The 20,272-nt window shown below is 40.6% G+C and overlaps 1 protein-coding gene across 1 annotated transcript in view; it reads right to left on the bottom strand.

Annotated features, from left to right (window-relative positions):
- Positions 1-15,942, bottom strand: part of GLA (galactosidase alpha) — a 140,059-nt gene extending 124,117 nt beyond the window's left edge. Inside the window, exon 1 of the mRNA XM_053698949.1 lies at positions 15,708-15,942. Coding sequence (XP_053554924.1) covers positions 15,708-15,886 — 179 coding nt within the window. The 5' untranslated portion in view covers positions 15,887-15,942. The remainder of the gene's footprint in view (positions 1-15,707) is intronic.
- Positions 15,943-20,272: the final 4,330 nt, after the last annotated feature.

The raw sequence follows: 20,272 nt of genomic DNA, 5'->3' as shown, positions 1-20,272 counted from the left end.
ATCTGTCATTAAATCTCTAAAGTCCCACAAAGCCCCGGGACCTGATGGGTACGGGGCCCTGTTTGATAAAACATTTCTTTTACAGCTCTCTCCACTCCTCACTAGAGTCTGCTCATTGGCCAAACAATCTGGTTCTCTTTCTCCCGAACTACTCAAGGCGATCATAGTCACCATTCCAAAACCAGGTAAAACTCCCACTGTATGTGAACATTTTTGCCCCATCTCTCTAACCAATGCAGATATGAAGATCCTAGCGAAACTCCTGGCCTCTAGATTGAACCATGTCCTTCCAGCATTGATAGATGGGGATCAAGTAGGCTTTACGCCCGGTAGAGAGGGACCGGACAATACCCGCCAAATTCTTAATATCTACTTTGAAGCCAAGAGATGCAATCTTCCATGTACGAATCTAGCACTAGACGCCGAACAGGCTTTCGATAGGGTGAATTGGACTTACCTATTCGAAGTCTTAAACAAATTTGGTTTTCCCCCATATTTTCACTCTTGTATTAAGGCTTTATACTCAGCCCCCTCGGCTTCTGTTAGAGGCCTGGGATTTCATTCTCGAGTTTTCCCCATCACAAATGGGACACGACAGGGGTGTCCCCTGTCCCCTCTAATATTCACCCTAGTCATGGAGCCACTTGCTGAGACAATTAGGAGTAGTCCTGGGATCCTGGGGGTGGAGATAGAGGGGACTCTACAAAAAACTGCTTTATTTGCAGACGACCATACCATATTTTTCAGCAACCCTCACCATTCCCTTCCTACTCTTTTTAAACTATTAGATCGATTTGGACAAATTATCTTTTACAAGCTCAATATTTGTAAAACAGATGCCTATGCCATTAATATGTCAGATGTAGAGCTCGCAGTACTCAAAAAACGTATGCATTTAATTGGTCTCAACTAAGGATTAAGCATCTTGGAGTATTCCTGTCCTGCAGCATACCTACTATAATTGAGTCTAATTTTTACCCCCTCCTCCAACAGTTTCAGAGTAGTGCAGATAAATGGAGTGTCCCATGCATCTCATGGCTGGGGCGTATAGCAGCATTCAAGATGCTATTGCTTCCCAAGCTTACGTATTTGTTTCGCTCACTTCCTATCCCATTTCCCGAAGTCCCTCATAGGTAAATTCCAGCAGATATGCAACAAATACATTTGGAAAAATAAACACCCTAGAGTAGCTACTAGAATAATGCAACAACCACTCTTAAGTGGGGGTGCGGGCGCTCCCAACTTAATCCTTTACAATGAAGCCTCAAGATTATCGCATATTCTCTCGTGGAATGCGACACCTTGCAACAGCAGGTGGCAATTATTGGAGCAAGCAACACTTCCTAGTCCACTTACCCTACAGGACCTCATATGGCTACCCAAACATGTTAGATCCTCTTAAAAAATCCAGAACTTAATTATCTCCCACGTCCTTCATTTTTGGGACAGAATACGCTCGCTGCCACAGATAGCTCCCCATCCCTCTCCTATCCATTCTCTTACCGGCCTGCTAGCTACCCTTAGAGACTCACACCCCCACCTGTGGCAAGAACATGGGATAAACTGTATTGTGGATCTGCTTGTCAACAGGCAATTTATCTCGACTCTGCAGTTTTCCAATACCTATTACCCATCGCAGCTCTTAAAATTTGAGTTCTGGAGACTTAGAAGTCTATTGAAGAAGATCGGTCAAGGACTGCAGCTTCATAAATGTAATAGACCATTAGCGCACTGCATTTTTCCCAATAGCTTTCCCACATCTGGTATTATCAACATTGCATATAGGATCGATGGTGTGGGTTAGTGGACATGGCTATACCTTATAATGGTGGCCCGGCTTGCAGTTCCTGGAGCTGAGCTGCTGTCTTAAACTGTTTCCATTATCACAGATAAGGATTTCTTCTATATCTATAAGTTTACCAGGATCAATATTTTTTTATAGCTTGAGACAATGTCTATGGCTGCATGCACTTAATATGTTCAGGCCTGTATTGTTATGTACTTTTTTTATATTATAGTTTTATTTGTGGTTGCAGGGGCATATCTATAAGACATACTTCAACCATATTCACATTTTCTCTATCACCCTTACAAGTCTGATGCTTTAACAAATGCAGGGACGTCTGGTTGTTAACTTGACGGGACTCCACCATCCTAAATACATTATGAAACCTACACTGTTAACCTTTTATTGTAAGCATCATCTACAGGTGATGCCCTTTTAAAGGTGTTGCTTGCAGCCATATACTACCCTATTACAACACAATATTGACAACTTTGTGATCTAAGCTCCACATTAATCTATACCCATATATGCCTGCTGCTTTACAATTACAAGCTCCCCAATGTCTACTTATACACACTGTGGTTTAACCAGAATTTTAACACTTTCCCTTTGCTTGGAGTCTAGGTATAGCTTTTGACCATGGGGTAGTGCTGCCAGCGGCCGAGGCAGTATACTGCTCATAATGTATGCATATATAGCTCCAGGGAATTGTTCCAGGCATAGTTTTACTCCGCAATGTGAATCAGCCTGTATAAGTATTGTTTTTTAATTTTTATTTCGTGTTACAGCTATAGATATGTTTTATTACTATATTTACCAATGCTGAGCAGTCATGGCAATTTTGGGGAATCTACATATTAACCCTATTTATACTCAATAGGTTGGCACCTGATACGCCTCTGTATTTATGGCTTCTTGCATATTTTACTTGGCTGACATCTGCTAAGGTCCCTTGTTCACGTAGTCAAACTCAACTTGTTCCGCCAGGCTCTAAATATATTCCTTTACAACAAGTAGACTCCCCTGCCTTATTTTGACACGTAAAGTTGTCATACAGACCACCCTACTCCAGTTTAAGCGTCCCCGCTAATAGTTCTGCTACTATGGTTATGCAGTCCAGTTCATACCGAGTATCACGCCAGATAATTTCCCAATCTAATCACTAGGACACCTTACAGTGTTTTTTAAGTCAAGCCCCCCTGCCTCCCACTACCTTACCTAGTTCAGCTTTATCTATTAAGTCTACTTTAAGTCATAGAGTACAAATCTACATCCTGTTGATATTGGTATAAAGGTACTACAACGTGCAGTTTATTATGGAGATTTACAGAGTGCTTCTTACGCAGGCAGGTCCTGCATTATCACTGCTCTCATTTACACCCTTCTCTTGCATTGCATGTCAGATAAGCTTCATACCTTGTGCAAATCTGACCCCCCTGACTTAGGTATTCCCCTACTCTTACCTATACTCAGCATATAGATAACTTGCTATACAATACTGACCACCTCCCCCCCCCACCATATAATATGCCTCTTAGCTTAAAAGGACCTCCTAGGCGGTTTATTACCACCTCCCCCCCCTCACCACCATAATGGACCTCCTATTGCAGGAGAGCTAACCACGCGGCTTGTCTTTTCTATGCCGCATCTTAACCATAGTTCTTTCCCAACTACATAGTATACCTCCAATCAATAACAACCTTTATTTTTATATATCAGACCCAAGAGGGTCCTACAGTGATGCATTTGGAGCAGGCAACTATAGCTGACTGTAAACATTCTTTCGGAAAGATAATTAGCATCATTGAAACTTAATCTATAAAACCCGAGGTCATAATAGTGAGATCCAAGAGTGGTCTCTCTTTTTTCCTTTACCTTCCCTCACTTTCAGCTATTTCCCTTATGTTCGGTCCTTATTGGACCTCCAGTGTTCAGTTGAGAAGGTTCCCCTTTATATAGGCATTACAAACTAACTCTATTGTTCTGTTTAAGTTTTTTGATTTTGTAACATGTAAAGAAAACTATATGTACGCCATTTTCGCTATTTACTTATGCTGTTTGTATGCCTATTTTGAGTACCTCAATAAAAATTTATAAAAAAAAAAAAAAAAAAGAAGTCTATTGAAGTCGTGGGGCTTTCTGGAACAGCCCCTTCGTGAGCCCACTATGTGGGAAAAGAGATGGACTAATAATGTGAAGGTACCCCAAGCTCTCTCAGTCTCTTATAGAGATCTGCTGAACTCTCCTGCCTTCTACAAATCAGCCTATACTCTGGCTTGGGAGAGCGCTCTTCAGTTTCGAGCGGAACAGGAGGATTGGTCCAAGGCAGTGGCACTTACTAAGCAGGCACTCCACTGTGTTACCTTGCTAGAACTATATCTCAAAGTCTGCACACAGTTTTCTTACACTCAGAGATATGGGAATCATGGAAGCAACTTAACGAGCCCCAGTAAGCCAGACTGTCTTACACCCAGAGGTAGGGGAAACATAGAAACAACTTAACAAGTCCCAGTAGTTGGCAGGGTTTTAGGAGGATGCCCGAAACCTTGAATAGTTAATTGAGCTTACTAACCCCTCCCCTTTCCCCCCCCTTTTTTTCCCCTTTCTTCTCCTCTTCCTTTCTCTCTCTCTCCTCTTCCTCCTCTCCTCTTCCTTCCCCAATACCCTTTCCCCTCCTCCCTACTGCGTTACCCTAATTACTCCTAGGTTTCTCTTACCAGGAATGTTTTATTACGATTGTGTACAATCCAACTTTCTTTGTTCAAGTAGGCCCAAGAGTGGCATGTTAATTACCTAATATGTTTACACTGTATCAGAAAAAAAATTAAAATGGAAGGTTTAGTTCACCTACAGAGATTAAGTCTTGATTACTTGAACATTTGTCTCTACTGTTCCAATTATCTTGTATATGATTAACACCTATTTGAGGCTCTGTAATTTGTTTCGTAAGAACTGTATTGTATTTTTTTTCCCTTCTGAATCTTAATAAACATTATTTAAAAAAAAAAAAACTATATTACATATTTAAACCTAACCCTACTCAAATTATTTAAATCAACAATTAAAAATTACTAAGTTACAAAAAAATAACAAAGTTACAAAAAATAAAAAACACTAAGTTACAAAAAATAAAAAACACAGTATAAAAAATAAAAAAGAATTACACCTAATCTAAAAGCCCTATCAAAATAAAAAGCCCCCCCCCCCCCCAATAAAAAAAAACCCTAGCCTACAATAAACTACTTAAACTTAAAATGGCCTTTTGCGGGGCATTGCCTCAAATAAATCAGCTCTTTTACCTGTAAAAAAAAAATACAAACAACCCCCAACAGTAAAACCCACCACCCACACAACCAAAGCCACAAAATAAAAACCTATCTAAAAAACCTAAGCTCCCCATTGCCCTGAAAAGGGCATTTGTATCGGCATTGCCCTTAAAAGGGCATTTAGCTCTTTTACTGCCCAAAATCCCTAACCTAAAATTAAAACCCACCCAATAAACCCTTAAAAAAACCTTACACTAACCACCGACGATCCACTTACAGTTTTCGAAGACCGGACATCCATCATCATCCAAGCGGCAGAAGTCCTCAGCGAAGCCGGCAGAAGTCTTCGTCCAAGTGGGCCAAAGTCTTCATCCAAGCAGGCAGAAGCCTTCATCCAGATGGCATCTTCTATCTTCATCCTTCCGGCGCGGAGCGGCTCCATCTTCAAGACATCTGGCACAGAGCAACCTCTTCTTACGACATCTCTTGAAGAATGAAGTTTCCCTTTAAATGACGTCATCCAAGATGGCGTCCCTTACATTCCGATTGGCTGATAGAATTCTATCAGCCAATAGGAATTAAGGGGGGAAAATCCTATTGGCTGTTGCAATCAGCCAATAGGATTGAGCTGTCATCCTATTGGCTGATCCAATCAGCCAATAGAATGCAAGCTCAATCCTATTAGCTGATTGCAAAAGCCAATAGGATGTTTCCCCCTTAATTCCTATTGGCTGATAGAATTCTATCAGCCAATCGGAATGTAAGCGACGCCATCTTGGATGACATCATTTAAAGGGAAACTTGTCTTGAAGATGGAGCTGCTCCGTGCAGGATGGATGAAGATAGAAGATGCCGTCTGGATGAAGACTTCTGCCCGCTTTGATGAAGACTTCGGCCCGCTTGGATGAAGACTTCGGCCGCTTGGATGAGGATGGATTTCCGGTCTTCGAAAACTGTAAGTGGATCGTCGGTGGTTAGTGTTAGGTTTTTTTAAGGGTTTATTTGGTGGGTTTTAATTTTAGGTTAGGGACTTGGGCAGTAAAAGAGCTAAATGCCCTTTTAAGGGCAATGCCCATACAAAAGCCCTTTTCAGGGCAATGGGGAGCTTAGGTTTTTTAGATAGGTTTTTATTTGGGGGACTTGGTTGTGTGGGTGGTGGGTTTTACTGTTGGGGGGGTCTTTGTGGTTTTTTTACAGGTAAAGAGCTGATTTCTTTGGGGCAATGCCCAGCAAAAGGCCCTTTTAAGGGCCATTGGTAGTTTATTGTAGGCTAGGTTTTTTTTTATTTGGGGGGCTTTTTTATTTTGATAGGGCTATTAGATTAGGTGTAATTCTTTTTTATTTTTGATACTGTGTTGTTGTTTTTTTAACTTAGTAATTTTTTATTGTAGCTTTAAATAAGTTGAGTAGGGTTAGGTTTTTAAATATGTAATATAGTTAATTTAATTGTGCGTTTAAAGGGGCATTAAACCCAAATTCTTTCTTTCATGATCCAGATAGAAAATACAATTTTAAACAACATTCCAATTTACTTCTATTATCTAATTTGCTTCATTCTTTAGATATCCATTGTTGAAGAAATAGCAATTCACATGGGTGAGCCAATCACACGAGGCATCTATGTGCAGCCACCAATCAGCAGCTACTGAGCCTATCTAGATATGCTTTTAAGAAAAGTATATCAAGAGAATGAAGCAAATTAGATAATAGAAGTAAATTGGAATGTTGTTTAAAATTGTATTTTCTATCTGAATCATGAAAGAAAATATTTGGGTTTAATGTCCCTTTAATGTAATTTTAGTATAATAGTTAGGGTAGGTTAATTAATAGTTTAATATAGTTTATTTTAATTCTAAAGGTAAGTTTAAATTTATTATAAGATATGGATGAATTAATTATAATGTAAAGTTAGCGGGGTGTTAGGTTTAGGGGTTAATAGCTTAATTTAGTTTATGGCGATGTGGGGGGCTGGCGGTTTATGAGGTTAATAGGTTTAGTAAGTGGTAGTGATTTGGGAGGCCAGGGGTTTAGGGGTTAATACACTTATTTAGTGGCGGTGGGGTCCGGGAGCGGCGGGATAGGTGCAGGGATTTGACAGCTTTTTTTTATATATAAGGAGAGCGTATTCAAGTCTGCAGCCGCGATGTTAGGCGAGCGTATTGGTGCCGTCGAATGCAGCATAGTTGACGGCTTGATAATTCGGCCTCATCGTGTTTGAATCCTGATCCTGTAGTCATATGTAGCATATTTTGCGTACAGCGCTGAAATAATACTATCTTTTACTAGAAGCATTTTTGCTAATGGAAGTATATTACAAAAATGCTTCCATTTAAAATTAAAATGCATTAATGCACATTTCAATTTTGACCTTTCTATCCATTTAAATAGAAAAAAGTGAACACACAAAACCTTAATGCTATGGGCCAACTTTGAGGCACCATACATTTCTCAAACCCTTCAGCCATTTCACTGCACCATCCACCAGAAAAAAAAACCCTGCAGAGTGCTAGCTTTGATTTGAAACCATTCTAATCCATACAACCCAGTTTTCAAGTGTTTTTCGAAATTAAAAACAAACAAAAAATGAAACCACCTTGTGCCGGTGATTACAGATACCCTCATACAGCCATAACTATTCACCCTTGTGCCAGTGATTACATATACCCTCATATACCCCATAACTATTCACCCTTGTGCCGGTGATTACAGATACCCTCATACAGCCATAACTAATCACCCTTGTGCCAGTGATTACATATACCCTCATATACCCCATAACTATTCACCCTTGTGCCGGTGATTACAGATACCCTCATACAGCCATAACTAATCACCCTTGTGCCGGTGATTACAAATACCCTCATACAGCCATAACTGTTTACCCTTGTGCCAGTGATTACAGATACCCTCATACAGCTAAAACTGTTTACCCTTGTGCCAGTGATTACAGATACCCTCATACAGCCATAACTATTCACCCTTGTGCCGGTGATTACAGATACCCTCATACAGCCATAACTATTCACCCTTGTGCCAGTGATTACAGATACCCTCATACAGCCAAAACTATTCACCCTTGTGCCGGCGATTACAGATATCCTCATACAGCCATAACTATTCACCCTTGTGCCGGTGATTACAGATACCCTCATACAGCCATAACTATTCACCCTTGTGCCGGTGATTACAGATACCCTCATACAGCCATAACTATTCACCCTTGTGCCGGTGATTACAGATACCCTCATACAGCCATAACTATTCACCCTTGTGCCGGTGATTACATATGCCCTCATACAGCTAAAACTGTTTACCCTTGTGTCAGTGATTACATATACCCTCATACAGCCATAACTATTCACCCTTGTGCCAGTGATTACAGATACCCTCATACAGCCATAACTATTCACCCTTGTGCCGGTGATTACAAATACCCTCATACAGCCATAACTATTCACCCTTGTGCCGGTGATTACAGATAACCTCATACAGCCATAACTATTCACCCTTGTGCCGGTGATTACAAATACCCTCATACAGCCATAACTATTCACCCTTGTGCCAGTGATTACAGATACCCTCATACAGCCATAACTATTCACCCTTGTGCCAGTGATTACAGATACCCTCATACAGCCATAACTATTCACCCTTGTGCCGGTGATTACAGATACCCTCATACAGCCATAACTATTCACCCTTGTGCCGGTGATTATAGATACCCTCATACAGCCATATGGGGTAATTAAAAAGTCAATAGTCTTCAGTATTGCATGAGGTGGAGGATAGAAAGGAGAAGGGGCTACATTTCCCTGGTGCATAACTGCATGTTTCACACCCCAGTAGATCTTGCCACAACACATTGGGCTGACATCTTACACAGAAAAAGAATGTAATGCCCCTGTCTTTCAGCAGACAAATAAAGTGCAGTGTTAGGCCCCTATGTAACCAGGAGTAATACATTTATTTAGTGGCGGTGGGGTCCGGGAGCGGCGGGATAGGTGCGGGGATTTGACAGTTTTTTTTTATAAATAAAGAGAGCATATTCAGGTCCGCAGCCGCGATGTTAGGCGAGCGTATTGGTGCCGTCGAATGCAGCATATTTGATAGCTTGATAATTCGGCCTCATCGTGTTTGAATCCTGATCCTGTAGTCATATGTAGCATATTTTTCGTACAGCGCTGAAATAATACTATCTTTTACTAGAAGCATTTTTGCTAATGGAAGTATATTACAAAAATGCATCCATTTAAAATTAAAATGCATTAATGTACATTTCAATTTTGACCTTTGTATCCATTTAAATAGAAAAAAGTGAACACACAAAACCGTAATGCTATGGGCCAACTTTGAGACACCATACATTTCTCAAACCCTTCAGCCATTTCACTGCACCATCCACCAGAAAAAAACCCTGCAGAGTGCTAGCTTTGATTTGAAACCATTCTAATCCATACAACCCAGTTTTCAAGTGTTTTTCTAAATTAAAAACAAGCAAAAAATGAAACCACCTTGTGCCGGTGATTACAGATACCCTCATACAGCCATAACTATTCACCCTTGTGCCAGTGATTACAGATACCCTCATACAGCCATAACTATTCACCCTTGTGCCGGTGATTACAGATACCCTCATACAGCCATAACTATTCACCCTTGTGCCGGTGATTACAGATACCCTCATACAGCCATAACTATTCACCCTTGTGCCGGTGATTACAGATACCCTCATTCAGCCATAACTATTCACCCTTGTGCCAGTGATTACATATGCCCTCATACAGCTAAAACTGTTTACCCTTGTGTCAGTGATTACATATACCCTCATACAGCCATAACTATTCACCCTTGTGCCAGTGATTACAGATACCCTCATACAGCCATAACTATTCACCCTTGTGCCAGTGATTACAGATACCCTCATACAGCCATAACTATTCACCCTTGTGCCGGTGATTACAGATACCCTCATACAGCCATAACTATTCACCCTTGTGCCAGTGATTACAGATGCCCTCATACAGCTAAAACTGTTTACCCTTGTGCCAGTGATTACAGATACCCTCATACAGCCATAACTATTCACCTTTGTGCCGGTGATTACACTTAATGAAAGCTGGAAAACTTTTTCCCTAAAGTTGATATACCTGTATATTCAGGGAAGCAACATAAAGATTGTATTTAAACGGACAGCAAACTCCTTGAGATTTGTATATACAATGTTTAGTTATGTGTAATTAAACAACTTTGCTGTATATTTAAATTTTTAATTTTGCCCATTTTATGTAATTTATCTCAAATATAACCCTGCTACATATCTTTCCCTAATTAGCTAATAACTGAAAAACATGCATTTCATACCAACATTATAACTATGACACTAGCATGTTGTCTGCAGCCTGATGCCCATATTGACTCTTCCAAATAAGGCAAATTGTGGGTGGAGCTTGGCTAATGAAAACCAGTTGCGGCAAACAAGATGTTAATTTATTTTAAAAAGTTTATACTAGGCTGACATTATTTTATAGAAAGACAACAGAAATTGCTTGTGATTACAAGGTGTTCGCTGTCCCTTTAAAGCTGATTCAGGAGCACCCTTTAAAAAGGGCTAGTTTCTTCTGCCCCTACCCCCCACTGAGAGGTTGCCACTACTCCCCAGCTTCTTGGTATACCTTAGTGAATGTTATTTTAAGACTAGCATTGCTGCACCCCTATGTGTTTAACCTCCAGACACCATAAAGAAACCAACTACTACCTGCGTATGTATAGTACTGAAGTGCAGGTAATTTTGCAACTGAGGACTACCTTGCGCAAGTTAGGAGAAGGAACATCTCGCAATTTGTGTTGTTTGCCCTTACTATAACGGGCAAGGAAAAGTCAGACGGAGACCGGGGTCATAAGGTGATTCACCTTCCGGAACTGCTCTCCTTGGAAATCTACTGAGAACACGGAGGAGAAGCCGTGGTAAGCATTAAGAAGCCAGACAGGACGCCAAGAGTAATTTCAGCTCTTTTTCATCCAGAAATAAGGGTAAGAACATCTTCCTAAGAACTGTATACTCATATTTATATGAACATTCGGGACACTGACTGAATTCACGCCAACAAGCTATTTTGCATATTTGCAGCTCTGCACACTGTTGCCATTTACCATTTACTATCCGCTATACAGCCACTATGGGGATATAATGTTATTAGCAAAATTGTATCCAACATCTCCTTGACGGTTTCAGTGCAAAGCACTTTCTCTTATTTTGTTTACAATATAGGCTTAGGTATATGGTTAAAGATTTAACCCTGTGATAATTGTTAAAGATTTAACCCTGTTAAAGATTTTACCTTGTTAAAGATTTAACCCTGTGATATTTGGTTTTTATTAGGAGGATTAATTTATTCATTAATGTATGGAAGCATTTTGTAATTATTACAGTGTTGCAACACTTAGATATAGTCTCAATTTTATGTGTGTTCACTTGACATGTGAGTTTTTATTTAAAGAAGTATATGTGTATTAAATTATTATTTACTTTCTACATCCTGTTGTCATACATTAAGATACATATATATAGGAAACACATAGGTCTCTATCCATAGTACATTTACACCTAGTGCTATTTTTAGCGCCTCTTCTCCACTCCCCCATCCTTTGTTCTTAAAGGGACAGTCAAGTCCAAAAAACCTTTCATTTTTCAAATAGGGCATGTCATTTTAAACAACTTTCCAATTTACTTTTATCAACAATTTTGCTGTGTTCTCTAGGTATTCTAGTTGAAAGCAAACCTAAGAAGGATCATATGATAATTTCTAAGCCCTTGAAGGCCGCATCTATTTTATTTACTTTTCACAGCAGGGGAGAGCAAGCTCATGTAGGCCATATAGATAGCATTGTGATCATGCCCGTGGCTAGTGGCAGACACTGCACTAATTGGCTAAAATGCAAGTCAATAGATAATAACTAAAAGTCATGTGATTAGGGGCGGTCAGAAGATGCTTAGATACAAGTTAGTCACAGCAGTAAAAAGTGTATTAATATAACAGTGTTGGTTTTGCAAAACTGGGGAATGGGTAATAAAGGGATTATCTATCTTTTTAAACAACAAAAATTCTGGTGTTGACTGTCCCTTTAATATTTTCTATCTAGGAAGAAGATAGCAGGAAAAAGAGGCTTATGGGGTTATTAACTCTAGCGCTTATTTATTTAACTCCTTTTTCTAAAAACATATGTTAACTTCTTGACAAGCATTACTGTGCACTTCATTTTAGAGTGCACAATATAGTACATTTTTGCAGTGGCTGCATTTCTCTTTAATATTCCTGAGGGCCTTTTATATTTGTTATGTAAGTTTTAAACTGTGTTACAACATTAAATATGTAAAAATTGTGCTTTCTGTTGTGTGAGATAATCGAAAGTGCAAGGTAGAGCTGTCAAAAGGTCAGTTACCTCGCTGATCTGTGAAAGCTCATTGCTTCTATCACAGGATGCAACAATACAAGCGCTACAAGATGGTAGCACAATGTGTAAAGATGCAGAGCTTTGTCAACTGGCTTCTGTAATGGGTTAAAATAAGAGAAAAGCTTTAAAGAGAGCTGCAGGAGGAAAAACACTACCATGGCGAGTAGTAACTATGGTACTGTAGCTGTACCCAGCTGTTTAAGGTCTTTAAAGGACACAAAATTTTACATTTTACTGATTTAGAACAAATATGTTGTCTTGAAATACTGTATTTAGAGCAGGGATAGGCAAGGTGTCCGTACACAGACACTGGTGTCCGTGACTGGCCCTTACAGTGTCCACCACCCATTTTGCGGTCGGGAGGGAGGAGTAGGACAGATAAATGCTAGTCCTGACTCCTCCTTGACGCAGGCGGCACCACGTTTTGCGGGGTTGGGGCCGCACCCACAGGACGCCGCCTAGTAGTGGGAAAGTGAGTGAGAGAGAGGGAAGAAGCAAGCTGCCTGCAGTGCAGCCTGTGTCAACCACCCGTGAGCCATGACCCGTCCCAATTCCCTGATCTGTGAGGCAGCGTGGTGCTGGTGTTTGTGTGTAGAAGACCGCCGCCTACTCTAATAAACCTTACCTAGCCAAATAGGTAACCAACCATGATGATCATGTGATTGACATCAAGGTGGGTGAGTTTGGTTAGGAGTTGCAGACTCTTAATACAAAAAAAAAAAAGAAAAAGAAAGGTCAGAATTTTGAAAACATTTTATACCAGTATACCACAAGCAGTCTTTATATAAATGTTATTTTAAACTTGTTTGATTAGATGACTAATTTGTACTTGTGGAACTAGACCAGGGGCATCCAACAAGCAGCCCATTTGACAGCAGAGTGCTGCTCTTCTGACTTATAGAAACTTAGAATGTGTTGGCAGACAGGTACCATTCGGCCCATCTGGTCTGCCCAATTTTCTGAATTATTTTATTAGTTCTTGGCCTTATCTTACATCTAGCATAGCCTTATGCCTATCTGATGCATTTTTAAACTCCTTCACTGTCTCTACCACTTCTGCTGGATGGCTATTCCACCATGCATACACTACCCTCTTGGTAAAGAGAGTGTTTTTTTATGTTTTTAATTTGAAATGTACCTTGGTGTCCTTCACTAAGGTCTGTACTTTGGAAAATGTCCGCCACAGCCTTGATCCGTGCCTATCCCTGATTTAGAGTTGTTATTTTTTACAAATATATGTTTTTGTATTTGCTAAATAAAGACTCTAAAAAGAAAAATATGTTTTACTTTATTTAAATATTCAGGGTTATACCCTCCTGCATCAGTACATAAAAGCATTCATGCACCTTGTAACACTAAAAACATTAAAATGTTTTATTTGTGCAGATTATTTTTAAAACCTGTGCAGTTCACCTCACCGGCTCTTATCTGGATATAGTCACCTGACACATATGCTGACACTGATACATACACCTCACACATATGCTGACACTGATACATACACCTCACACATCTGGATATGGTTACCTGACACATAAGCTGACACTGATACATACACCTCACACATCTGGATATGGTTACCTGACACTGATACATAAACCTCACACATCTGGATATGGTCACCTGACACTGATACATAAACCTCACACATCTGGATATAGTCACCTGACACATATGCTGACACTGATACATACACCTCACACATATGCTGACTCTGATAAATACACCTCACACATCTGGATATGGTTACCTGACACATAAGCTGACACTGATACATAAACCTCACACATCTGGATATGGTTACCTGACACATAAGCTGACACTGATACATAAACCTCACACATCTGGATATGGTTACCTGACACATAAGCTGACACTGATACATACACCTCACACATCTGGATATGATCACCTCACACATAAGCTGCCACTGATACATACATCTCACACATCTGGATATGGTCACATGACACATAAGATGACACTGATACATACACCTCACACATCTGGATATGATCACCTCACACATCTGGATATGGTTACCTGACACATAAGCTGACACTGATACATACACAGCACACATCTGGATATGGTCACCTGACACATAAGCGCCTGACACTGATACATACACCTCACACATCTGGATATAGTCACCTGACACATAAGCTGACACTGATACATAAACCTCACACATCTGGGTATGGTTACCTGACACATAAGCTGACACTGACACATACACCTCACACATCTGGGTATGGTTACCTGACACATAAGCTGACACTGACACATACACCTCACACATCTGGATATGGTTACCTGACACATAAGCTGACACTGACACATACACCTCACACATCTGGATATGGTTACCTGACACTGACACATACACCTCACACATCTGGATATGGTTACCTGACACATAAGCTGACACTGACACATACACATCTGGATATGGTTACCTGACACATAAGCTGACACTGACACATACACATCTGGATATGGTTACCTGACACATAAGCTGACACTGACACATACACCTCACACATCTGGATATGGTTACCTGACACATAAGCTGACACTGACACATCACACATCTGGATATGATCACCTGACACATAAGCTGACACTGATACATACACCTCACACATCTGGATATGATCACCTGACACATAAGCTGACATGATACATACACCTCACACATCTGGATATGGTCACCTGACACATAAGCTGACACTGATACATACACCTCACACATCTGGATATGATCACCTGACACATAAGCTGACATGATACATACACCTCACACATCTGGATATGATCACCTGACACATAAGCTGACATGATACATACACCTCACACATCTGGATATGATCACCTGACACATAAGCTGACACTGATACATACACCTCACACATCTGGATATGATCACCTGACACATAAGTTGACACTGATACATACACCTCACACATCTGGATATGATCACCTGACACATAAGCTGACACTGATACATACACCTCACACATCTGGATATGATCATCTGACACAAGCTGACATGATACATACACCTCACACATCTGGATATGATCACCTGACACATAAGCTGACAATGATACATACATCTCACACATCTGGATATGGTTACCTGACACATAAGTGAACATGATACATACACCTCACACAGCATCACTTCTGTATGCAATCACCTTATACAACTGTTCGGATACGTATCACAGTCCGTCTCGCACAAGAATCTCTCCCAATGTAGCCAACCCATAGGCGGGGTGAGGGCCAGACCGTTCCGCAGACACACGACCCTCAGTCCAACTCCTGTGAGCAGCAGGAGCGCCTGCACCCACCAAAACCGCACGCGCTGCTCCCTCATTGAATAGTCTCTCCTCTATAGAGTATAAGGGCACTGATAGTTGCATTCAATGGAGAACTACAATTATAATAACACGGAGAACACAAGGACCAATCAAATCGCAGCTTCCGGTGTCAAGAAGCCAATGAACAGGGTCCTTGTGATAAGTAACTAATAATACAATTGTTATAGTACAGTGATGTGGGGTTTGTGATTATAGCGCCTTTCTTATTATCTAGAAAATGATTATGAAATATCGTTCGCTCACAGTCACATGAGCAACAAGAATATTCGTTAAAAAAACAACGGTATTTAAACATTCTTGTTACTGAATGATTACTGGAAACATAAGCAAGCAATTGTTTGTCAGTGTGATTATAAACTACTTATAAGGCCATAAAACAGATTTGATGCGTTTTTATCGTTTAATTCTAGCTTCCGTTATAATTTACTGCGGGACTTTAGAGATGGATTTTGCAGTGCAAAAATAAAAAATATATAATTTATTTGAGCTAATAAGTTTTGCACTTCTCACTATGTGGAACTCTTATGTGTTTAAGCTTCGTAAACATACAAAGGCCTGTTTATTTAGGAGCCACATTGAACTGCTGGTCCTGAACAGGATACAGCAAGTAAGCCGAATTAACACGGACAGTCAGATGATCCTGCAATCAGCTGCTGTGTTTAGGGTTGCCAGCTCTATTCCACAAAAATACTGGGGACAATGATAGGGTCACGCAATGCCCCCACCTTTGATCCCATTACACCAGGGGCATATTATGGCCTAGGCCAACAAGGCCGGTGCCTAGGGCAGCAGATTTGGGAGGGGCAGCACATCTGCCCTATCCTCACTCTAAAAGCCAGCACAAGGTACAGTGAGCGATAAAGTGCAGGCTTTTATAGAGAAGACAAGGCACGTGCACTGATTAAGGTCACTCTTTACAGGCAGTGCTCCTTTAAACAATTACTTCATTTAGAGCCGCCGTCATTTTTGCAGTGGAAGCGTTCTTGGTGAGAAACTTGCCTGGGGATATGCTTACAAGGTGAGGCTAGAGAGGACCTTGTGCCGATATGCTGCCTCCCTTGTCAGCTGTGGTGGATCTGGGAGCGCAGTGCTTATTGCAGATCTTAGTAACTAACAGACTGGATGCGTCTGTGCACTGCTTAGATCAGCTTGTGATGTCTAATCATAACCTCTCAGTGCTAATGTATGTTAGCTACTAATAGCAGCTAGCTCTCTCTGCATTCATGAACCCACGGAGTAAATAGTAAATGGACACTTAAAACGTTTCATTACTTGAATGATGGTAATTACTGTATGTTGTTGCTCGTAAAGGGCAGTGATAGTTTTCAGTGTATTCTTCTTTACTTCCCTTCCTCTCTCCCTTCTTTCCCTTTCTTCCTCCCTCCCTCCCTTCCTCAACTCCCTCCCTCCCTCCCTTATTTTCTTTCCCTCCCTTCTCTCAGGGAGAAAATGGTACGAGATGCATGCAATTCAACCCACCTGTATGCAAGTGTTTTGCTAGCCCATTTTCTTTTATATTGTTATGGGAAAAATAAAAGAAATAAAAAAAACATTTTACAGACTGACCCAAAATAATATTAAAGGGAAAAAAGGCCTAAAACCTTTTCCTTTTTTTAGGTGGGGGGGGGCAGCAGAATTTTGAGTGCCTAGGGCAACACAAAACCTAAATACGCCCTTGCATTACACATAGTTGCCAACAGTCCCTGATTTCCAGGGACAGTCCCTGGATTTTGTTGTATGTCCCTGGATTTTTTTTGTCCCTGGAAATGTCCCTGAAAATCTCTTTTGCACAACATTTGTTGTTTGCATATATATATATATATATATATATATATATATATATATACACACACACACAAGTGTATTATTTAAATATAATTCATTCCTAATGGAATATTATATTATTGAATGGGTTCACATATTATTTGTCTCTCTAATTTTGATGCTGTGTTGTAAAAATAACCATTTGCCCAGAATGTGTTCCAGAGACTGGGTAGGTGTAAGAGCTTGGTGCTGTAATCTGTATAATAAACTATGGATAAGTCTAAATTATACTATTACTTTCAAATGGGTGTGTTTTGATTGCAGAACTGAGTGGGCGGAGCAGTTGAACAGTAGGTCGTCAATACTCCAGTAGCTTGCTTGCTCTGCTGCAAAGTGTCCCTGGAATTTTTTTTTAAATGTTGGCAACTATGCATTACAGACATCCCAACCTGCAAAAACTCATTTCAGGGAGGTGGCTTCACCAGTTACTGCGCTGCGCAGCGTGCTGGCTGCCCTCCCACCGGCTACTGCGCGTGCCGCCCCCGTTATATACTGGACACCTGGAAACCCTAAATAAGATAGAGACTTATCATTAAAGTAGCTTTGCACTAAACAAGTAGCTTTATTGCACAACCATGTACAACAAACCTATTTTCCAGTGATCGTATGGTTGTTGAATGCTCAAATATTTTAGAATACGAAATTTAATTAGTAGTTGTGTTTTATTTTATTAAAATCAGTGGGGGCTTTTTGGTTACTGATGCATAGCGTCCCAGCTTGAGAAGTACTCAGTATAGTTGTCCCTGTATGACTTTCGGATTTTATGTCTGGGAGTGTGTGGGATTTTGAGTTTGAGAGGCTATTTGTAATTATGTTTTGTACTCACAGTAGAGTCAGTTTGATAAGGACCTGACAGCAGGGGTGTCTATCTCCTCCCTCACTGGGGAACACTCTCTTTGCCCTCTTTCTCAGTTCTCACTCAGCCTATGCTGCAGCCAATGTTGCCTGCTGCGAGTCTCTTCCCCAAGAGCTTTATCTCCACCTCCAAACAGCAGGGATGGAGGGTTTGCAGACACGCAATACACTGAAAGTAAAGACAGACTTGCTGTGACAACGTCTTACTGTGCTCGATGACATCACCGCAACTAGAGGCATTCCTTATACACTTATACATGCAGATACACACACTACATAGCATACACTTATACATGCAGACACACACACACACACACACTACATCATATATGGGTCTGTAATTCATTGTATGGGGTCCTGCGGTTGGCTGGCAGTCTGAGGCTGCCACTGTTCGTTACCCTTGTGTTAACGCTGCTCAACGTATAAAACTGAAGGCATGCTAGTATTATCACCAGGGGTTAGACATCATCACTACCAGAGGTTAGAGGTCACCATTACCTGACGTCAGAGGGTATACAACATTCTTACTCCTGTTTAACCCACACACCATTCCTTTTCCACAGGGGATCTAACAGGTTATCTAACCCTAGGAGAGAAAAGCCAGCTGCTTCTGAGTATGGGTCCAATAGAATTTAAAAAAAAAAATGCGGGACAGATGGCAAGCAACCCGGGACAGCGGGACAGACCCCTAAAATCGGGACTGACTGGTAAAAATCGGGACAGTTGGGGGGTATACCTAAAGAAATTTTAGAAACACAAATTTTAATTTGAAAGATATTTATCTCACCATGTAGGGTTCTTGATGTGAAGGAGAGACGCTTACATTATAAGGTCTAAAAAGTATTTCGTTTGGAACATCGGTCCCTTAGTGAGAAACCAACACATATATTTTTATATTTTTTCCCAGCAGATTCATATTATTTGTTCAAACTATACCATTATTTTATGTATATATCATGACACGTGAGAGGGGGGCTAACCCGGGGATCACCCCTCCCCCGCACACAAAATAGGATTGTTAATACCGCCGCTTGCGTGATAGATCTAACGGAAAAAACTGTTGATTTAAACTGATCTAACATATATCTATCAAAATCAATAACATTTGGTCCAGATTTCAGTAAAGGGGGGGCTAACCCGGGGATCACCCCTCCCCCGCAGACAAAATAAGATTGTTAATACCGCCGCTTGCGTGATAGATCGAACGAAAAAAACAGTTGATCTAACCTGATCTAACATATATCTATCAAAATCAATCAAATTTGGTCCAGATTTCAGTTGAGGGGGGGCTAACCCGGGGATCACCCCTCCCCCGCACACAAAATAGGATTGTTAATACCGCCACTTGCGTGATAGATCTAACAAAAAAAAAAAAAACAGTTAATCTAACCTGATCTAACGTATATCTATCAAAATCAATAAAATTTGGTCCAGATTTCAGTTGACGGGGGCTAACCCGGGGATCACCCCTCCCCCGCACACAAAATAGGATTGTTAATACCACTGCTTGCGGGATAGATCTAATGAAAAAAACAGTTGATCTAACCTGATCTAATGTATATCAAAATCAATAAAATTTGGTCCAGATTTCAGTTGAGGGGGGCTAACCCAGGGAACACACCTCCCCCGCACTCAAAATAGGATTGTTAATACCGCCGCTTGCGTGATAGATCTAACGAAAAAAACAGTTGATCTAACCTGAT

This window comes from Bombina bombina, chromosome 1 (genome assembly GCF_027579735.1).
Source record: "Bombina bombina isolate aBomBom1 chromosome 1, aBomBom1.pri, whole genome shotgun sequence".
Lineage (NCBI taxonomy): Eukaryota > Metazoa > Chordata > Amphibia > Anura > Bombinatoridae > Bombina > Bombina bombina.
Note: the sequence above shows the minus strand (reverse complement) of the source record. Positions and strands in the feature narration are given on the sequence as shown.